This window comes from Belonocnema kinseyi, chromosome 8 (genome assembly GCF_010883055.1).
Source record: "Belonocnema kinseyi isolate 2016_QV_RU_SX_M_011 chromosome 8, B_treatae_v1, whole genome shotgun sequence".
NCBI lineage: Eukaryota > Metazoa > Arthropoda > Insecta > Hymenoptera > Cynipidae > Belonocnema > Belonocnema kinseyi.
Window position 1 is genome coordinate 70,767,463 of NC_046664.1, and position 20,792 is coordinate 70,788,254.

At 24.4% G+C, this 20,792-nt stretch overlaps 1 protein-coding gene across 1 annotated transcript in view; it reads left to right on the forward strand.

The window, feature by feature from the left end:
* The first annotated feature begins 22 nt into the window (after positions 1–22).
* Positions 23–20,792, forward strand: part of LOC117178010 (AP2-associated protein kinase 1) — a 97,521-nt gene continuing 76,751 nt past the window's right edge. The window contains exons 1-3 of the mRNA XM_033369190.1: positions 23–349; positions 14,554–14,669; positions 14,767–14,900. Of these exons, the coding sequence (XP_033225081.1) occupies positions 235–349; positions 14,554–14,669; positions 14,767–14,900 (365 nt within the window). The 5' untranslated portion in view covers positions 23–234. The remainder of the gene's footprint in view (positions 350–14,553; positions 14,670–14,766; positions 14,901–20,792) is intronic.

A 20,792-nucleotide genomic window follows, 5' to 3' on the forward strand; every position in this document is an offset into this window, starting at 1 on the left:
AGCCTGAAAATCGCAGAAATCTGAAAATGTCGGCTGGCTGATATACGTTTTCTGTTATCATGATACGATTGATTTCTCTTGGTTGTGTTTAAACGCAGTTTCTACGGGAATCCACGGAAACCCTGGGTCGCCGATCCTAGAATCAATCGGTCGTGCATCACGTGCTCAAAACCGGGCGACGAGGCCTTATGTCAAGCCAGTTCGGTATTGGGAGGGCCGACGACGTGTGCCAAAATGAAGAAACTTTTCTCGAAGATCGACAACACGTCGAAGGAGCCCAGCGGTTACTTAGGAAAAGTGTTTGTTGTCGGGCGACACACCGTCACCGTCGAGGAAGTCCTTGCCGAAGGTACAGTGCTTTCTGCAAATCCAAATTTCTCTCATCTCCCCTTGACCCCCAACCCAAATTTCCCTCCCTCGTCCATCTTTGATCTGAAAGCCTTTTCCGTTATTAGAAAATTGAAATTAAATGAACGTCAACCCCCAAATCCCCATCAAGTCGCCTTTTCCCAAAAAGCTCCAAAATTATTTCCATTGCCAGGAGAAAAATGATACGATTTGTGAGGAGAAATCGAAGTAAACCTTGAAAGATGAGAATCTATTCTGGCACACTTTTCGAGGTTTTATTTCTGAAGGTTCCGAATCTGATTTAGGCAGTTGAAATTGGGAAAATACATTTTTTTTTTGGAGCAACTATTTTTTTAGGTTATCTTGTCCATTTTTGGTTTATTTTTGCCATTTCTGTAGTTGGAAATTCGAAATTGTGCAGCAGACTATTTTGAAGACCTTGAAATCAGTTGAAATTAAACTCATTCTACTTTAGAAGATTTTCAGTTTAAAATAAGCCCCGGTTTTATTATTTGGTTGAAAAATTTGTTGAAAGTCTTCCTGTTTGGTTGAAAATTCGCCTTTTTGGGTTGAAAATTAAACTATTTTGTTAACAAATGTAACTACTTGTTTGAAAATGAACTTTTTTGTTGTTAATTTATATCTTTGTATTGAAAATTCAATTGTTTTGTAGAAAAATCGTCTTTTGGATTTGACAATTCAATTCTTTCGTTGAAAATTTATCTCTTTTTGATTAAAAAAGCAACTTTTTGAATTGAAAATCCATTGTTTTTTCGAAAATTGATCTTTTTGGGTTAAAAATTATACTATTTTTTCCTAGAAAATTCCACTATTTGTTTAAAATCAAACCTTTCTTTCGAAAATTTATATGTTTATATTGATATTTTTACTCTTTTGTAGAAAAGGCGTCTTGAGTTTGAAAATTCGAATATTTTGTTGAAAATTCATCTCTTGCGATTGAAAATACAAATTTTGGTATGGAAAGTCCATTGTTTTGTCGAAAATTCATCTTCTTCGGTTTAAAATTCTTTCTTTTTCGTAGAAAATTTAACTATTTTTGTGAAAATTAACTTTTTTGAATTGAAAATTCTACTGTTTTGTGCGAAATTCGTTCTCTTTAGATAAAAATTCTACTATATCGTTAGAAAATTTAAGTATTCGTTTGAAAATAAACTTTTTCGTCGAAAATTCACAGTTTTGTATTAAAAATTACACTGTTTTGTAGAAAATGAGTTTTTTTGGTACTGAAAATTCGTTCTTTTGAATTGAAAATTTAACTGTCTTTGTAGAAAACTTAAATATTTGTTTCAAAATGAACTTTCTCGTCGAAAATTCATATTTTTGTATTGAAAATTCAAATAATTTGTAGAAAAATCGTCTTTTGCGATTTACAATTCAACAATTTGTTCAAAAAGTCGTTTTTTTTATGAAGTTTTAACTGTTGTTGAAAATTTGTCTCTTTTGATTAAAAATATAACTGGTTGAAAAATCCACTCTTTTGTGAATAATTCGTTTTTGTTGTTGTTGAGAATTCGACTATTTGTTTAAAAATTAACTTCCTTGTCAAAAATTCATATTTTTGTATTGAAAATTCTACTGTTTGGCAAAAAAAATCGTTCTTTTTTGTTTAAATTTAACTAAATTGGTGAAAAATTTAACTAGTTGTTTGAAAATGTAGTTTCCTATCGAAAATTCAAGTGTTTTAGAGAAAATTCGTCTTTTGTATTGAAAATTCTACTGTTTGGCAAAAAAAATCGTTCTTTTTTGTTTAAATTTAACTAAATTGGTGAAAAATTTAACTAGTTGTTTGAAAATGTACTTTCCTATCGAAAATTCAAGTGTTTTAGAGAAAATTCGTCTTTTGGATTGAAAATTCGTTTGTTTTTTTTGTGGGTTGAAAATTGAACTATGTTGGTGGAAAATTTAACAATTTGTTTGAAAATGAACTTTCTTGTCGAAAATTCACATTTTCGTGTGGAAAATTCAACTTTTTTGTAGTAAAAATGTTCTTTTTAGGTTGAGAACTTAAGTATATTGGTAGAAAATTTAACTACTTGTTTGAAAGTCAACTTTTTTTGTCGAAAATTCATATTTTTATATTGAAAATTCAACTGTTTCGTTGAAAAAGTCATCCTTTTTGGATGAAATTTCACCTCCTTTGTATTTTTAACAAAAAAGGAGAAATTGTTACATTTGCAAGCCAAAAAGATGAATTTTGAGCCAAATATTACTAATAAAATTGTTGAATTTTTAATTTAAAAAAGTTCAATCAAATCGTTGAATTTCCAGGCCAAAAAGTTTAATTTTCAACCAAGAAGTACGAATTTTTAATTAAATTGCTGAATATCCAAAAAAAAAGTTAAATTTTTATCTGAAATCAACAAAGGCATCAATTTTACAGAAAGTGATGGATATTTAAACCAAAAAGATGAATATTCTAGAAAAAAGTTGAACTTTCAATTTAAAAAAAAACATCAATCAAGAAAAATACTTGTCAATCAAATTGTTTAATTTTCAAGCTAAAAATAGACGAATTATCAACCAAGTATGACTTTTTAACAAAAGTGTTGCATTTTTATGAAATTTTGTTTAATCTGAATATTTAACTATTCTATTCTTGATTGAAAATCGATTTTTCAAATTCAAAATTCAACTGTTTGGTTGAAAAAGTAACTTTTTTGTTGAAAATTTATATTTTTCGTTTTAAAATTCAACTGTTGTGTAGAAAATTCTTCTGTTTCGTTTTAAAATTCAACATCTTGGTTGACATTTTTGTTAATCTTGACTGAAAAATCTTTCTTAGTTACAAAAATCAATTCCTTTTTTAAAATTCATCCTTTTTTAATTTAATTTTTAAGGAAATAATACAAATTTAAACCAAAATAGGTGTATTCACAAACAAAAATTTAAAAACAGACTTTTCAATCAACCGAAAAGAATGAACTTTCACCCAAAAATAGTTCGATTTTATTATTTGGTTTCTATTATTTCAGTTGGAATTAAAGTGGGAAAGACTCTGAAACCTGCGATAAATAAATAGGAATTTTGATAACTATATTAATGATAACATCTTAAATCAAAATTGAAGTTAAGTTTTAATACTTTAACATTTTGATACACTATTTTCGAGCCTGACCTTGAAATCAGTTGAAATTAAATTTGAATACTTGCAGCTTAAAATAAGTCTTGGTAATTCTTTAAGATAATTAAATCTTTTCTTTTGTTTGTGTGCATCTGAGATTTATTATTGTGCATGTTAAAACGTCTGTATAATCAGATTGTCATCAAGGTTAAAAAATATCGGAATACTCATTCCTTTGTGTCATAAAAATAATTCCTTGAATGGTGACAGTTTAGAACTAGATATCCAACAAAATCGGAACTTCTTTAGGACGTGAAAAAAAGATTTTGTAAAATTTTAAATCACCATTTTAAGATACAATAAAAGTAGACTCCCGAGCGGAAGTGTTGTTCTCTGGAAACCAAAAAAGTTTGATCAGAAAATATTATTATCCCGTTTTGAAGAAATATACGTGGAAGTTTATCACACACTGACACCACAAATTAAATCACGCTCGGCTGCGAATTGCGATAAAAAATGTAATCGTCAGTTTAAATCCAAATTTAAACTTACAGTTTCGCAGGTTTTGAAAGACAGTTTTGGACATTGATTTAAAATCAAATTTTTACATAAATAAAAATTTGCTCTCAAGATATTGGGAAGATAACATTTTTTTTCAATAAACGGTAACAATGAAAAAAAATTGGTTGAAGAGAAGAAAACTTTTTTTTTACCTTGCAACAATACTATGCTAAAATTTTAAATCAAATTTAAATTAAACAAACCTGGAAATCAGGGAAAGTCAAGAATTTTCATTGGTCAGGGAAAGTCGGGGATTAAAAAAAAACTCTATGAAAGGTCAGGGCAACTTAAAAATTAGAAAATTTTCTTGTATTTCTAATTTTTCCTGCAGTTTCTTCCTTGTGATGATCATATTTTTACTTATAAATTTTAATATTTGATTCAAAATACAACAATTTCTTTGAGAAGTAATCTTTTTTGGTTGAAAATTTAAGTATTTTAGTAGGAAATTACTTTTTTATTTCAAATTCATATCTTAGTGTTGAAAATTCAACTATTCTTTTTCAAACTCGTCTTTTTGGTTTAAAAATTCTTTTTTTTTTTAGCAGAAATTTAATAGTTTTTGTTAAAAATTCATTTCTTGGTTAAAAATCCATATTCTATCGTTCAAAGTTTAACAATTTTGTCGAGAATTTTTCTTTTTTATGAATTCGACTGTTTTTTATTTAAAATTAAAATCTTTTTTGGTGTAAATACCTATTATTAGTTAAAAATCCATTTTGTTTGGTTGAAAATTTAACTACTTGATTGAAGGCGCTTTGTTAAAAACTCATTTTTCTATTGAACTTTCATCATTTTAGTTCAAAAATTAATTTTTTTTGTTGAAAATTCGTTTTATTTTTGCTTGAACATTTATTTTTTTACCTGGAAATTTAACATATCTATTTAAGGATTTATCATATTAGTTGATCATTCAACTCTTTATTTTTTTTTTGTTTTTTTTTAAATTTCCACTTTTTTCTTTAAATACGCAACTGTTTGTTTAGAACTGAACTTTTTTTTGTTGAAAATTCATATTTCAAGATTGAATATTCAACATTTTAAAAGAAAATTCGCCTTTTGGCTTTCAAGTTTAAGAGTTTATATAAACTTTTTTTCTATGTTGACTGAAAACTTCATTTGCGGAAAATTCCTTTTTTTATTGAAAAATTAATCATTTTAGTTATAAAGTCAAGTATTTGCTTAACAAATTAGTAAACAATAATCTTCTTGGTTGAAAATTTGTCTTCCTGGTTCTAAATTTAATTTATTCTGGCAGAAATTTCGTGTTTTATGTCGAAATATCAGTTATTACCTTTTTTGTTAAGATTTCATCTCTCTAGGTTTGAAATTAAATTATTTTTTTACATATATAATTATTTTTTTAAAAGGTAATAAAATAAAAATATTCATTTTTTTATTTTGTTTGTAAAAGATTCTAAGTTAAAAATTTTAGGACCTTGAAAAATGAGGAAATTATGAAAATGATGTATTGCTGATATAATATTCTTGCTAGTGATTTATTTGCGTTGTATTTATATATATATATTTTTTTTTTTGCAAACTGACAATTATATTTCTAATGAAAATGTTTTGTATTTGGTTTAAAATCCAGTAATTTTCTTCAAGGTCATAATTTTTAATTGAAAATTGAATTGTTTTGTTGAAAATTCGCCATTTGGATTGAAATCTCAAATTTCTGGATAGAAAATTAACTTTTTGAATAAAATAAAAGGTCAAAGTTAAACTACTTTGTTTAATATTAATCGTTTTGTTGATGGTCCATCTTTTTGATTTAAAATTTAAGTATTTTCTTGAAAATTCATTTTTTTTAAATTTATTTTTAAACTTGCAATGTGAGTTTTCCGTTTTTATTTAAAAATTGAACTATTTAGAAATTCTTTAGTTGAAATATCAACTATTACTTTTTTCTACGAGAAATCATCTTTTTCTTGAAAATTTAGCTGTTTTCTAAAATAAAAACTTCTTTTTGGCTTGAAAATTAAATTTTTTTATGTATATTGCAACTGTTTTTAGTTGAAGTTCACTCTTGTTTGTTAGAAAAATGTACTATTTCATTGAAAATTTATCTTGTTAGGCGTAAAACTTAAGTACTTGGCGTCAAAATTAATTTATTTTGTTAAAAATTAATTTTTGTATTGAAAATTTAACTGTTCTGTTGAATATTAGTCTATTTCGGTTGAAAATTCAATTTAAATCTTTCTTGATTGAAAATTCCACTATTTTTTGAAAATTCATCTTTCTGGTTCAAAACTTTACCGACTTCAGTTTAAATTTTATCTTTTTTAGATAATAATGCAAAGATTTGGTTAAAAAATAATCTGCTTTGGTTGAGGATTCATTTATTTGATTGAAAACTCATATTTTTTTGTTAAAGCGTGATCTTAAAGCTTGAATTACTTTATTAAAAAAAAAAAATTTTTATTGAAGATTCATCATTTTAGTTAAAAATTATTTATAATTCAACTGCTTGGGTACAAGTTGAACTATTTTGTTGAAAATGATTATTTTTTGTTGAAGGTTCATCTCTGGTTGAAAATGTAACTATTTTCTTGAAAATTCGTATTTTTTTCGTTAAAAATCTATTTTTATTACGAACATTTTTGTTTTTAGTTGGAAAATTAATAATTTTATTTTAAATTCATCTTTCTGGTTGAAAATTGGACTATATTGTTGAAAACTTTTTTTTTGTTGTGTTTTTGTGGAATTTGGAGTCTTGAAATGATTAGAATTTCGGAATGCACACTTTTATTGGCTTCCCTACCCCTTATATAAACGAAGTTATTAGATTATAGAAAATGTCAATATTTGTTACAATTAATCTAATGTTCGTAGAGCAAATATAATTCAATATTCTGTAATAAAAAAAGCTCCTTATGTACATATTAAACACTTTGATTAAAAGGTTAACGTAATTAAAAAATTTACTGTTATAAATGATATAGAAAAATATTAGTTACCCCTTTTCTAATTTTAAGATACACAAAACTAAATTTCCGGCATACAAATTTACCTCTCTGCATTTCAAAATATTTTAGATTTGATTTATAAAATTGTCAATAATCAAAACGGTTTCATTGGGTGATGTATTTACGCCTAAGTAGTCAAAAAGAAGGTTGGTTCTTTCAGTTATGAATCATCTTATTGCTTTTATTATTATTACCACTGCTCAATCCAATTTTAGTATTCTATTCGCACTTGAACCAGGAAGATTTTTGTTTTACCGTTTTCAAGAAACTTTTCCTTTTTCTCGACTTTCGCTTAAACGCGAACTGAATTAACGGATCCCAATCAAAAATTCTAACGATTTTTGGTTAAAAGTTACTTTTTGGTTTTGGTTCAAAAGTCTAATAATAAAATTTTGGTTTAGAATTATTCTCTATTACTTAAAAGTTATAATATTTGGTTCAAAATATAATTAGCCTGTTGAAAACGCAACCTTTTTGTTTAAAATTCATCTTTTTTTTTTTAATAGAAAATTCGTTCTTTCAGATTGAAAGATCATTTTTGAGTACATAGGTTTTTTGGTTGAAAGTTAATTCCTTTCATTTGCAAAATCTGGTATTAAATTTTTTGTTCATAATTCATTTATTTGTTAAAAATTATGTTTAGTTAAAAATTAAACTATTTTGTTAAAAAGAAAAATTTTTTTGTAAATGCAACTGTTGTTTGAAATTTATTTTAATCACTTTAGTTTGAAAATTCCACCTTTTGTGTGAAAATTTAACTATTTCGTTAAAAAATTAATTATTTATTTGAAAATGTATCTATTTTGTTCAAAAATCCATCTTTTTGGATAGAAAATTTGTCCTTTGGATTGCAAATTCATCTCTCTTAGTTGAAAATGAACTTTTTTGTTTCGAATTTAACTTTCCGGGTTGAAAATTTAATTTACTTCTACAACATTTCTCTTTTTAGCTTAGAAAATGAATTGCTCTGTTCAAAATTCATTATTTTCTTAAAAAGTGATCTTTTTTATTTAAAATATAAATAATTGGTTGAAAATTCTTCTGTTTGGTTAAAAATTCAACTATTTGGTTCAAAAATTCACGCTTTTGGATTGAAAATTCATCTCTCTCGGTTGAAAATCAACTCTTTTGTTTTGAATATGTTAAAAGATAATGTTAGTGTTAAAAAATCATCTTTTTTGGATATAAATTCATCTAGTTTTTGGAACTTCTTATTTCGTCTTCTTTCAATAGGATGTTTTCCTTTTTTTGAAAATTCATCCTTTTAGGTAGAAAAGTCATCTTTCATGATAAAAAATCATTTTTCAGGTTGAAAATTTAAGTTTCTTTGTTTAGTATTTATTAAAGTCTACTGAACAATTCAATTTTTTGGTTCTTTCGAAAATTCGACTAATTAGTTAAAAATGATCTCTTTTGTTGAAAATTCAAGCGTTCTATAGAAGATTATTTCTTTTTTTGCTTGAAAATTGGACTCTTCTATTAAAAATTCGTTATTTTTTTGTTGAAAATAAATTTTTGTTAACCAAAAATTTAACTTTTATGTTTTTTATTGCAACATAATCATTTCTGTTTATAAATTCGCCCGTTTGCTTGAAAAATCAACTGGTTTTGGGGAAAATTGGTCTTTTTGGTTAGAAAATTTAGCCTGCTAGATTTAAAGTTCTTCTATTTTTGACTTCAAAATTATATTGTTTAGTTTGAAATTTAACTATTTAGTTAAAAATTAATATTTTTGTCGAAAATTTAATTGGTTTGTGGAATAATCGTCGTATTTTTTTTATAGAATATTCGTCTTTTTAGCTTGAAAATTCGAAAATTTGGTTTTAAATTTAATTGTCTTCTTAAAATGTGTCTCTTTGCCTTATAAATTTATCCATTTGTTAGAAAATTTAACTACTTTTTTAAAAGTTAATTACTTTTTGAAAATTCGTCTTATTTGGATAGATATTTCATCCTCTTGGATTGAAAATTCATGGTCGAGTGTTAATTTTTTAATTGAAATCTGAATTCATTTTTGTTGTTGTAAAAAAATCGACTATTTTTTTGAAAATTAACTGTTTTGTGAAACATTCGTCCTCTTAGATAGAAAATTCGTCCGTTTCGATTATTAAAAGTTAATCATGTTGAAGTTTAATTTTTTTTGTTGAAAATCCAACTATTTTGTTGAAAATTCATCTTTGTAGGTATAAAATTCAAGTATCTGGTTGAAAATTAAATTTTCTGGTTGAAAGTTGAATTATTTTGTTAAAAATCTAAGTGTTTTGTTACAAAGTAATCTTTTTTTTGTTGAAAATCCAACTGTTTTGTTGAAGATTCGTATTTTTGTTTTAAAAATCAACTATTTTGGTAGAAAATTAGCTTTTTATTTAAAATGTATATTTAAGTATTGAAAGTTCAACTGAAATATTTTTTTGTTCAAAATTCACGTATTTTGGTTGAAACTTAAATCATTTTATTTAAAAAAAGAATTTTATGTTTAAGATACATAATTTTAGTTGAAAATTTATCTCGTTGTAATCGTTTTAAATTAAAAACTCAAATACGTGGGTAGAATTTAAACTATTTGTTACAAATTTATTTTTGTTTAGTTAAAGGTTCATCTCTTTGAGTGAAGATTTAACTATAATTGTTATTTGTTGCAAATTCACATATTTGTTCAAATGAGTCTTTGGTTTAAAAGTGCATCTGTTTAAAAAGAAATGTCATCTTTTTTGTTCTAAATATTTAACTGTTTGGTTAAAAATATCTTCTTTAGTTGAGCATTCAGTTATTGAAGATTTAACTTCGTTGCAGATTTGACCTATTTGTTAAAAATCATTTTTTCACTTGAAATCCTAGTATTATATTTTCTACACTAATTTTTCTCCCTATTTTCTTAAAAAATGACCTTATTTCTCTTATTTTGAAAACATTTTGGGATGATAAGTATGTGATATTGAAGTATTTGATGATTGTAATTGAGGATAAAAATTGATGAAATTTAACTTTGATGTCCGTTGATTGAAGCCTACGCCTCCTCGATTTGTTTTGTTGATTCTATTATATGAAAATTAAACTCCTATGTTTAATACATGATAATAATGATGAATTCCAAGAGCCACCAAGTGACACAAGGCACAAGGCTAACATAGTTAATCGAGCCAGTGAGTTAATAAGGAGCAATGATGATTTTTTCCAATCGAAGTGAATTGTACTGCAATATTCTTTGATGAACCAGCCCAGAAATGATTTCTTTATCTTAATCTCTATCACAACTGGCTCTTGTCTTATCATTTGACATACTTTATACATCATACGTGATAGATCATATCTCGAAAATATAAAATAATATTAATTCTATGATTATAAGCAGCACCAAAAAATGTTATCAGAAAAAACCTAGTTTTTGTATTCGAAGAAAACTATCTTTATCGGCATACAGATTTCAAATATCGAAATGTCGATCTGTTTTTCAAGCATGGTCCATTTATCCTTTTTTTTAGGGTCGCGACTTGACCGGGAAACCAGGAAATGGCCGGGAATTTAAGTAAAAAACCCGGGAATTTACTTATGAGCGTAGCAAAATGCAAAGTTTCATTATTTTAATAATTTTACTCAATTTAGAAAAGTGATTTCTACTTTATCCGCAGTCGCAGATTTTCCAGATTATCTCAGTTCACTTTATATTAAATCATAATTTGTTATCAAGTTTTCACATAATTTGGGGATTTTTGGGAAAACGGGATTTTTTTAAAAAGAATTATCATTCTGATTTGGAAGAAAGGAATTTAAAAGATCTCTGTTTCAAGCCAGGATTTTTCACAACTTGAAAGTTTCCACTTCTAAATTTTAAATAAAGAAAATACTTTAAGTAGTTTTTAGAGTAGAAGAAGAATTACGAAAAAGAAAGAAGAAATATTAAAAAAAAAAAAAATCAACTAAGGGGTTGAAGGTTAAATTCTTTTGTCGAAAATCAATTTTTTGTAACTAAAAATTGAACTACTCCAGTAGACAATGTAACTATTTTGTTGAAAATACGTTTTTTGTTGTTGTTAAGAATTATACTTTCAACAAAAAATTTAACCATTATATTTTTGGTTTTATTTAAAAATTAAACTACTTGTTTGAAAATTTATTTACTTTGTGATAAAATCCCCTTTTTTGTAGAAAATTAATGTTATTGCTTAAAAATTCATCTTGGTATAAACTTCAACTATGCCAGTTAAAGATTCATCATTTTTGTTGAATATTTATCAGTGTGTTTGAAAATTAATTCCTTCAACTGAAAATTTTAATTCCCATTTTTTGTTGAAAAGTAATCGTTTCTCTTAAGAAATTAAACAATTAAGATGGAAATTTGTCTTTTTTAATTGAAAATTAAACTAGTATTTCCTTGAAAATCCGCCTTTTTTGTTGAAAATCAGTTTTTTTTTTGTAGAAAAGTATCTTTTTCTTTGCATGTTATTCTTTTTGTTTAAAAATTATCATTGTCGGTTAAAAATTAAGTGTTTTGGTTGAAGATTGATAATTTTAATTAAAAAGTCATTTCTTTGGTTGTAACATGAGTTATTTTATTGAAAACTTCTTTTTTTTGGATGAAAAGAAATTTGTTTTGTCGAAACTTTAACTTTTCTTTCATAAGTTGTTTCTTTTTTTGGTTAAAAATAATTATTTATTTAAACTGAAAATGCAACTATTATCACAATTGAATATTTCATAATTTTAGTTTAAAAAAAGATTTATAATTTTAGTTGAAAATTTATCACTTTGTTTAAATATTCGCCCTGAATTCGTATTAATTTATCAAGAATTCTTTTAAATTCTAATTTCATTCAATTCTACTCAATTCAATTTATTTAATAAACAATTTAGTTCATTTTGAAGGCTTTCAAACTCACCTAAATTCCTAGGTATTTCATCAAATTCTTTTTAATTCTATTTATTTTTTCTTAACTCATTTCAAAATAATTAAATTAATTGAATTCCTTTCATATTTTTAAATTATTTTCAATTCAGTTGATTGCTTTTCAATTCAGCTTTATTTTGTATGAAATATTTACTGAAATAAGTGGAATTTGTAAAATTATTTCTAATTAATTTTAATTCTTTTTTGCTTATAAATTTACAGGGTTTTAAATATTTGGAAATTATTTTTGCAATTCTGCTTAATTCAATGGATTTTTTTTTAATTTTTAAAAGTTTTTATTTAATTGATCCTAAAGACTTTTAATCTCATCTTGAATTCTTAGGAATTTCATCAAATTCTTTTCAATTACCTTGATTTTTTCTAAGCTCATTTCAAAGTTGCTGAATTCAATAGGATAGCATTTTTTTACTTAAAACATTTTTTCCAATTAATTTGAATTCTTTTCAATTTAACTTGAATTCTTTTAAAGTCTTATGAATTTATCCTGAATTTGTTACCCTTTGATCTCTATATTTCATCCATAGGGATTGTGAGGTCTGATTTTTCCATTGTTTGCTTTTTTATTCACAAAATGATATTGTGTCTGAATCTTCTATTGAATCGAGTACCTAGTAAATTATAATTAGAAAGTTTGGCTATGCAGAAGGTTAATCTACCGAAAGGTGGATCAGTGGATCACTCAGGCCACTCTTGGTGAAAGTTTTGCCTGAGTTTTTCGCTAGATTTGGCACAATTTCAGGAGAAACGTAAATTTTTCTCTGATTTGTATTTTTTTACATAAAATATGTTTTAAAGAAAGTAGGATGGAACGAATTTTCTTCTTTTTTGGTTTTTACCACCCGTAGGGAAAAAATTAAATTTCAATAATTTTATTTTCAAAGTTTCATGAAAAATAAAAATTGCACAATTTTCATTTTCGAACATGTAAAATTGTAAATTGGAAGAACATTCAACAACGTTTGAATTAAAACAAATTTCTATTTAAAATTTTTTAAAATTAAAGTTTTTATTCAAACTTTCACAGTATTGTAATATTTTAATTTGAAGCATTCGAAATTAAGCAATGCAAGATTTGAGCTATGAAAATATAAGAAAAACACGTACAGTTTGAATTTTCTTAGCAACCCGAAGAGTTTTTAGTGATTAAAATAGATGAAAATAAGTACTAAACAAAATAAAAACTAAACAATTTGAAATTGAATAGGAAAAATTTGATGTGTTACAAATTAACTAATTAAAATTGAGAAACGTTTACTATTGAACTATTTTAAATAGCAAGTATTTAAATGTTCAAAGACTGAAATAAACAATTTTCAATTTCAAAACATATAAAATTGAATATTGAAAATAGGAAATAGGATCTTCAAAAGTTACATGACTTCGAATTCAAGCATTCGAAATCGAGTTTACATTTTCAAGCATACGGTGTTTAAAAAATTTCAAACTAGAACTATTTTCCATTTATAATATGTAAAAATGAAAAATATCAATTGAACCTTATATAACATTGTTCCATTTTAAATGGAAGCATTCGAAATTGATCAAGACAAGATTTTAGCCATGGAAAAATAAGAAAAATATGTACAATTTGTTGTTAAACTTCGAAGCGATTTGAGAGTTTACAACAGAAAAATTATTACAAAACACTTAAAATGATACAATAAATTTTAAAATTAAACAATTTGAAATTTAAAAAATCGAAACTGTGAAAGTTTTAAGAATGAACGATTGTAAATATCAAGTATTTAAATGTTTAGAGATTAAAATAAACATTTTTAAATTTCAAAACATGTAAAATTAAAGAATTTAAAATCGAACCTTCAAAAGTTATACGTTTTGAAATTCCGAATTTACATTTCCAACCAAAAATTATTCAAACTAAAACAAATTTAAATTTGAATTGAACCATTCTAAATTGAGAAATAAATAATTTTAGTTATGAAAAAAATAAGAAAAATATGTTTAATTTGAATGTTGTTAAAATCCCGAAGAAAGTGGTACCAAATTTGAACTTTCCAAAAGTGTACTTTCCAACATCTTTTAAAAGCAGTCGAAATGAAATAATTTCACATTTAAAAGCTATCGAATTTACCAATTTAAATTTTTGAAGTCTACAAAATTAAATAATTTGTTTTAAATTCATGGGAAGTAAAATGAAATCGTTGTAAATCAAACCATTCACGATTGTATTTTCTCTCTTTAAAAATATAAAAACATTAAAAATTAAACAAGTTCATAGTATGCATTTAAAGCATTCCGATTTTTTAAAATATAAATGAAGTCTTCAAAATTGAAAAATCGTAATTTAGTGGCATTCAAGATTGATATTTAAGAAGTGTTATTTTTCTTTTTTTTTTTAAGTGAACGGTTTTAAATTCTATAAGTATAAGTTAGGTTAGTTTATAAATTTCTAACTTCGTACATCGTGAAGATCATCAAATTAAAAAAGAAACCTTTATTAAAGAACTAATTTACTAATTTACTTCACTAAAGGAAATAATTTAAAAATTTTGAATTAAACATTATTTTATTCCATTTATGGTTATTCTACATTTTAAATGTTAAAAGCTTAGAATTCTGGCCTTTAAATTTGATTCTTTAAATTTAAATAATTTAATAAATTATATCTTTGAATTCCAATTCTATTACGAATCAACATATTTAGGAAAAAAATGTAATTGTTTCAGGTGGATTCGCCGTAGTCTTCCTAGTCAAATCCTCAGGTGGTCGATATGCGCTTAAACGCATGTACGTGAACAACGAACATGATCTTAATGTTTGTAAGAGGGAAATACAAATCGCGGTGAGCTATAATTTATTCTAAAAAATTCAGTATTTAATTTAGGCGTCTTGTTTTTGAGAAAGTGACATTTTAATGTCTTTTTTTCATTTTTCTTTAGAGTAACCTGAGCGGTCACAAGAACATCATAGGATATGTAGACAGCAGTATTACTCACACGGGGGGAGGAGTTCACGAGCTTTTGCTCCTGATGCCCTATTGCAAATCTCAAGTTCTCCAAATGATGAATAGCAGGTCTTATTTTACTTTATATATCATTAAAATTCTATTCCATTTATAGGAAAATGATTTTGAAGTCAATAAAATTTTGATGTCAGGGAAAAGTCAGGCTATTAGGAAAAAGTCGAGGAATTTTCTTGGTCAAGAAAAAGTCAGGGATTTGAAAAAATAATGACAAAATTAAAATTAATTAAAATTTTCTTAAATTCTTTTGAAATATTTTAGAATATCTTAGAAAATTCCAAGAAGTTTTTATTAAATTTCCATCACTTGAAAGGATTTCTAAGGATTCGATTGATTTTAGCGTATTCTTTTAATTCCACGGAATTTTCAAGTAATTTTAAAAGTTTCAAGAGATTTCAAAAAGTTTAAAAGGATTAAGAATATATTAGTTCTTTTTAAGATTGCAAGGAATTTTTAATAGATTTTATTCATTTTAAGGGATTCCAAAGGATTTGATATATTTAAAAATATTTTTCAAAGTTCTAAGGAATTTTCAAGAGCTTTAAAAATTTCAATGGAATTAAAAAATGTAATGGATTTTAAAGATTTATGTTTTATTTTTAATTCTAACAAATTTTCAAGAGCTTTAAAAAGTTTCAAAGGATTTGAAATATTTTAAATGATTCAAAGAAATTTTAAATAAATTAAAATAATTTTAAGGAATTCCAAAGGTTTTAAAATATATATATTTTTTATATATTTTTTTAAAAATAATTTGGTGGTATTCATAAGGATTTTCTACATTTCTAAAGAATTTTCAAGAGCTTAAAAAGTTTACAGGTATTTCAATGTATTTTACAGATGTTAGGGCATTTAAAAAGATTTTTAAGAATTTTAAATAGCTTTGAATAATTGTAGGACTTCAACAAAGGATTTGAAAGTGTTTAGGACATTTATTTAATTTCTAAGAAGTTTTCAAGAACTTTAAAAAGTTTCAAGGGATTTTAATGGATTTTTAATATTCTAGGGAGCAGTCATCATAAAGTGTCACCTATTCACATTTTGTCACCTATTTTCAATTTTGTCACCTTTTGTCACCTATTTTAGGAATTTGTCACCTTTTTTCAGTTGAAAAGTACAATTTTATTCAAAATTACATCTTGCACACCAAATACAGTTTTTATTACACTTTCCTAATCGACGGATCTTGAGCCAAATGATCGAATTTTCAAACAAAAAAGATTAAACTTCAACCAGGAAGAGCTGCATTTTCAAACATATTTTTAAATTTTTTATTTGAAAAGATGAAAATTTTACAAGCCGGTTTAATTTTGAAGCAAGGAAGACGAATTTTCATCTAAAAAATATGACTTTTCTTACAAATGATACTTTTTTCGTTTGTTATGTTTTGTTTTTGATAAAAGGAACTAACTTTCAATCGAAATAAATTTTTGGAACCAAGAGGTTAGTTTAAAAAAAGGTGACTTTAAGAACCTAGTTCAATTTTTAATAAAATAAATTAACTTTCAAACAATTTGTATAATTTTGAACTAAACATAAAAAATACAATAGTAGACTTGTCGATAAAAATTATTAACTTTCAAATATAAAAGGTGAATTTTCAGCAACTAAAAAAAAAAGATTTTTCTACCAAAAGATAAATTTTCAACAAAAAAATATGAATTTTCTACAAAAGTATAAATTTTGGACCAAAAACGATGACTTTTTTTTAAAAAATCGTTTAATTTTCACAAAAAGTATGTTTTTTAAGTAAACAGATTATTTATTAAACAAAAATACAATAATGGACTTTTCAAATAAAAAGAATTAATTTTTAATTTAAAAAAAAAAATGAATTTTCTGCCAAACAATATAATTTTTCGTCCAAAAACAATTACTTTTTAACAAAAGACTCTAATTTTCAAGAAAATAGTTAAATCTTTAACTAAATAGTAAAATTTCTAACCAAAAAGTAGAATTTTGAACCAAAAAAAAAGTATTCATTAAAAATTTCACTCCTTGGTTGAAAGTTGAACGAATTTTTTTTAGTTTAATTTTTTTTTTCGTTGAGGATTCATAATTTTAGTAAAAACAAGAACATGAAATAACAAAAAAAGTTTTTGTTTTTATTTTATGTTCTTGTTTTTAAAATCAAATTGTTTAATAGAGAATTAGGCTTTTTGGCTTGAAAATTCATCAAATTGGTATAAAATTCAACTGTTTTGTAGAAAATTCGTTTTTGTTTTATTGAAAATTTATTCTCAATGAAGATTTATCTACTCCATTTTTGGTTAAAAATTCAACATTCTGGTTAAAAAATGATGTTTTTTTTGTTGAAAATTCGTATTTTTTTGGTAGAAAATCAACTTTTTTTGTCGAAATCCATTCATGTTGGAAATGTATACTGTTTGGTCAAATCTAACTGTTTTTTATTTTTTATCAAAGTTTTGTAGTGGAAATATCAACTATAACATTTTTTGATAAACATTATTCTTTTTTGTTGTAAATTCAACAATTTTCTTAAAGTTATTTTTCATTCTTGACTGAAATTTCTTCTTGGTAGAAAATTCACTTTTTGGTAGAATTTTCATCTCTTTTTGGTTATAAATGCAACTACTTAGTTGAAGATTTATCTATTTTAGTTGAGGATTAAACTATTTTGTTGAAAACTAAAAAATGTATTATAAAATTCAACTTTTTTGTAGAAAATTCGTTTTTATCGTTGTCGTTTTAATTGAAAATTAATTTTTCTCAGTGGAAATTCGTCTGCTTACTTTTTTGGTTAAAAATTGAACTTTTATGATTTAAAAATGCAGACTATTCATCTTTTTTGTTTGAAAAATCAACAATTTGGTAACGGATTTAACTATTTTGTAAACAATTAAATGGTTTTGTAAAAAAATAGTTTTTATTTTTTTTTTTAAATTAAAAATTAGTTCTCAGTGGAAATGTAAATACTCCATTTTCAGGGTGGCCGTTTTAATCAAAGAAAAAAACTTCTAGGTATCTCTCGGTTTACAACAAATTACAAATTGTTTGTCTTATTTAACATTTGTTTATCACCTATTTGTCGCCTATTTTAGAAAAATTCCAAGGAATTTTAAAAGCTTTAAAAAGTTTCAAGGATTTTAAAATACTTTAAATATTTTTAGGTACTTTTAAAGACACGCCAAGGAATTTTTAATAGATTTCAATAATGTGAATGCATTCGAAATGAATGTAAGATTTTAGGTTATTTTAGGTTATTTTAGGATATTTTAAAAATTCGAAGGAATTTTCAAGAGCTTTAAAAAGTTTCAAGGGATTTAAAAGGACTAAAAATACATTTAGTTGTTTTGAAATTTATCAGGAATTTTTAAGGGCTTCAAAAAGTTTTAAAGGATTTGAAATATTTAAGGGCATTTTAAAAGATTCCAAGGAATTTTTTTTAGATTTCAATAATTTTAAGGAATTGCAAAGAATTTTAAATATTTTAGGATATGTTTTCATATTCTAAGGATTTTTTAAGGGCTTTTAAAGGTTTCAAGAGATTTCAATTTTTATTTGACTTTAATAATTTGGAGGCATTACAAAGGATTTCGAAGATTCTGGGACATTAAAAAAAAATAAAAGCAAATTTTCAAGAGCTTTAAAATATTTCAAGGAATTTCAATGGATCTTTTTTATATTTAAGGTATTTTAAAATACTCTAAGGAAGTTTTAATAGATTTCAGTAATTTGAAGATATTTCAAAGGATTTTAAATTATCGATATTGTAAGATATTTTAATGGATTTCTAAAAATGTATTCGCAAGACTTGTGAGATTTGGTAGGATTTGTAAAGTTTTCAAATATTTCAGGGTCTTCCAAAAATTGTAAAGTCTTTAGGATATTTGATAATATTCCAAGGAAATTTTCAATTTGTTTGAATAATTTAAAGGAATTTTACAGAGTTCAAAAGATTTTAGGGTATTTATCAAAAATTACAGGAATTTTTAAAAACTTAAAAAAATTTTGAGGTATTTTTAATATCTTTACGAAGTTTTAAGGGATTTCAAAATATGTAAAAATATTTCAAGGAATTTTTAATTGATTTCAAGGTATTTGATTTTAATAACTGGAAGGAATTGCAAAAAATTAAAAAGATTGTAGGGCTTTAAAAAGTTTCAAGGGATTTAAAAATATTTCAAGGAATTTCAATATTTTTTGATATTTTAAATACTCCAAGGAATTTTAATATATCTTAAAGATTTCAGTGTTTTTAAAAATTCCAAGTCATTTTTCAACCGTTTCGAAAAGTTTCAAGGTATTTCAATGGATTTTAAATATTTTTGCCCTTTTAAAAGATTCAAATAAATTTTAAATAGTTTTGAATAATTTTAAGACCTAACAAAGGGTTTCAAAGATTTTAGGGTATTTATTTAATTTATAAGACATTTTTAAGAGCTTTAATATGTTTCAAGGGAATTTCAAAGGGTTTTAAATATTTTAATAATATTGTGAAAACAATTTTTTTAATCAAATTCCTAGCAATCTTCAAGAGCTTTAAAAAGTTTTAAGGGATCTGAAATATTTTTGAGTATTTTAAAAGATGCCAAGGAATTTTCTAAACTTTAAAAATATTCTAGGGATTTGAAAAGATAAAAATATTTTTGGGTGTTTTAAAAGACGCCAAAAAGTTTTTATTTTTAATAGATTTGAATAATTTTAAGGTATTCGAAAGGATTTAAAGATCTTAGGGTATTTGTAAAATTTGTAAGGAATTTTCAAGAGCTTTAAAAAATTTCAAAGTATTTGAAATATTTTAGAATATTTTGAAAGATTACAAGCAATTTTCAATAGATTTTAATCATTTAAAAAAATTCCAAAGGATTTTAAAATATTTTAGGGCATTTTAAAAACTTCCGAGAAATTTTCAAGAATTTTAAAAAGTTTCCAGAGATTTACAAGGATTAAAGTATTTTTGGGTCTTTTAAAAATTTTCAGTAATTTTCAAGAGCTTTAAAAAGTTTCAAAGGATTTTAAAGGATTCGAAATATTTTAGAATAATTTAAAAGATTACGAGGAATTTTTAATATATTTTAATAAAATTAAGGAATTCCAAATGATTTTGTAATATTTTAGGACATTTTTAAAAATGTCAAGGAATTTTCAAGTGCTTTTTATAAGTTTCAAGGAATTTCAAAAGATTTAAAAGGATTTGGTATATCTTATGGTATTTTAAAAGATTCCAAAGAATTTTATACAGTTTTGAATAATTTTAAGGCATAAGAAAGGATTTCAAAGATGTTAGGGTATTTATTTAATTTCTAAGAAATGGTTAAGAGCTTTAAAATGTTTCAAAGGATTTCAAAAGGTTTAGAAGGATCTAAAATATTTCACTTTTTTCACAAGGAATTTGTAATAGATTTTAATAGTTTCTAGGTGTTCCAAATGATTTTAAAGTTTGAAGATTTCTTTATATTCTAAAGAATTTCCAAAGGCTTTAAAAAGTTTAAATATTTATCTTATTTATATTTATTTAAATATTATAAAATTTATTAAATATTTATCTTATTTATGTTTATCTAAATATTATATTTATTTTAATATTTATTTAAGTTTAAATATTTAATGTATTTATTTAAATAATATCTAAAATGTTTCACTTTTCACAAGAAATTTGTAACAAATTTTAATAGTTTCTAGGTGTTCGAAATGATTTTAAAGTTTGAAGATTTTTATTATAATTCTAAAGTTCTAAAGTTCTAAAATATAAAATTCTAAAGAATTTTCAAAAGCTTTAAAAAGTTTCAAGGGATTTCGAAGGACTTGAAATATTTTAAAAGACATAAAGTAATTTTAAATAGAGTTGAATAATTTTAAGGAATTGCGAAGGACTTTAAATGATTAAGGGCATGTGACACAGCTAAATACCTATATTACCGACCTCACTTTATCAGTTCACTGAATGTTTTTTTGAACCTAAGAACTTTTTTTGTAAAT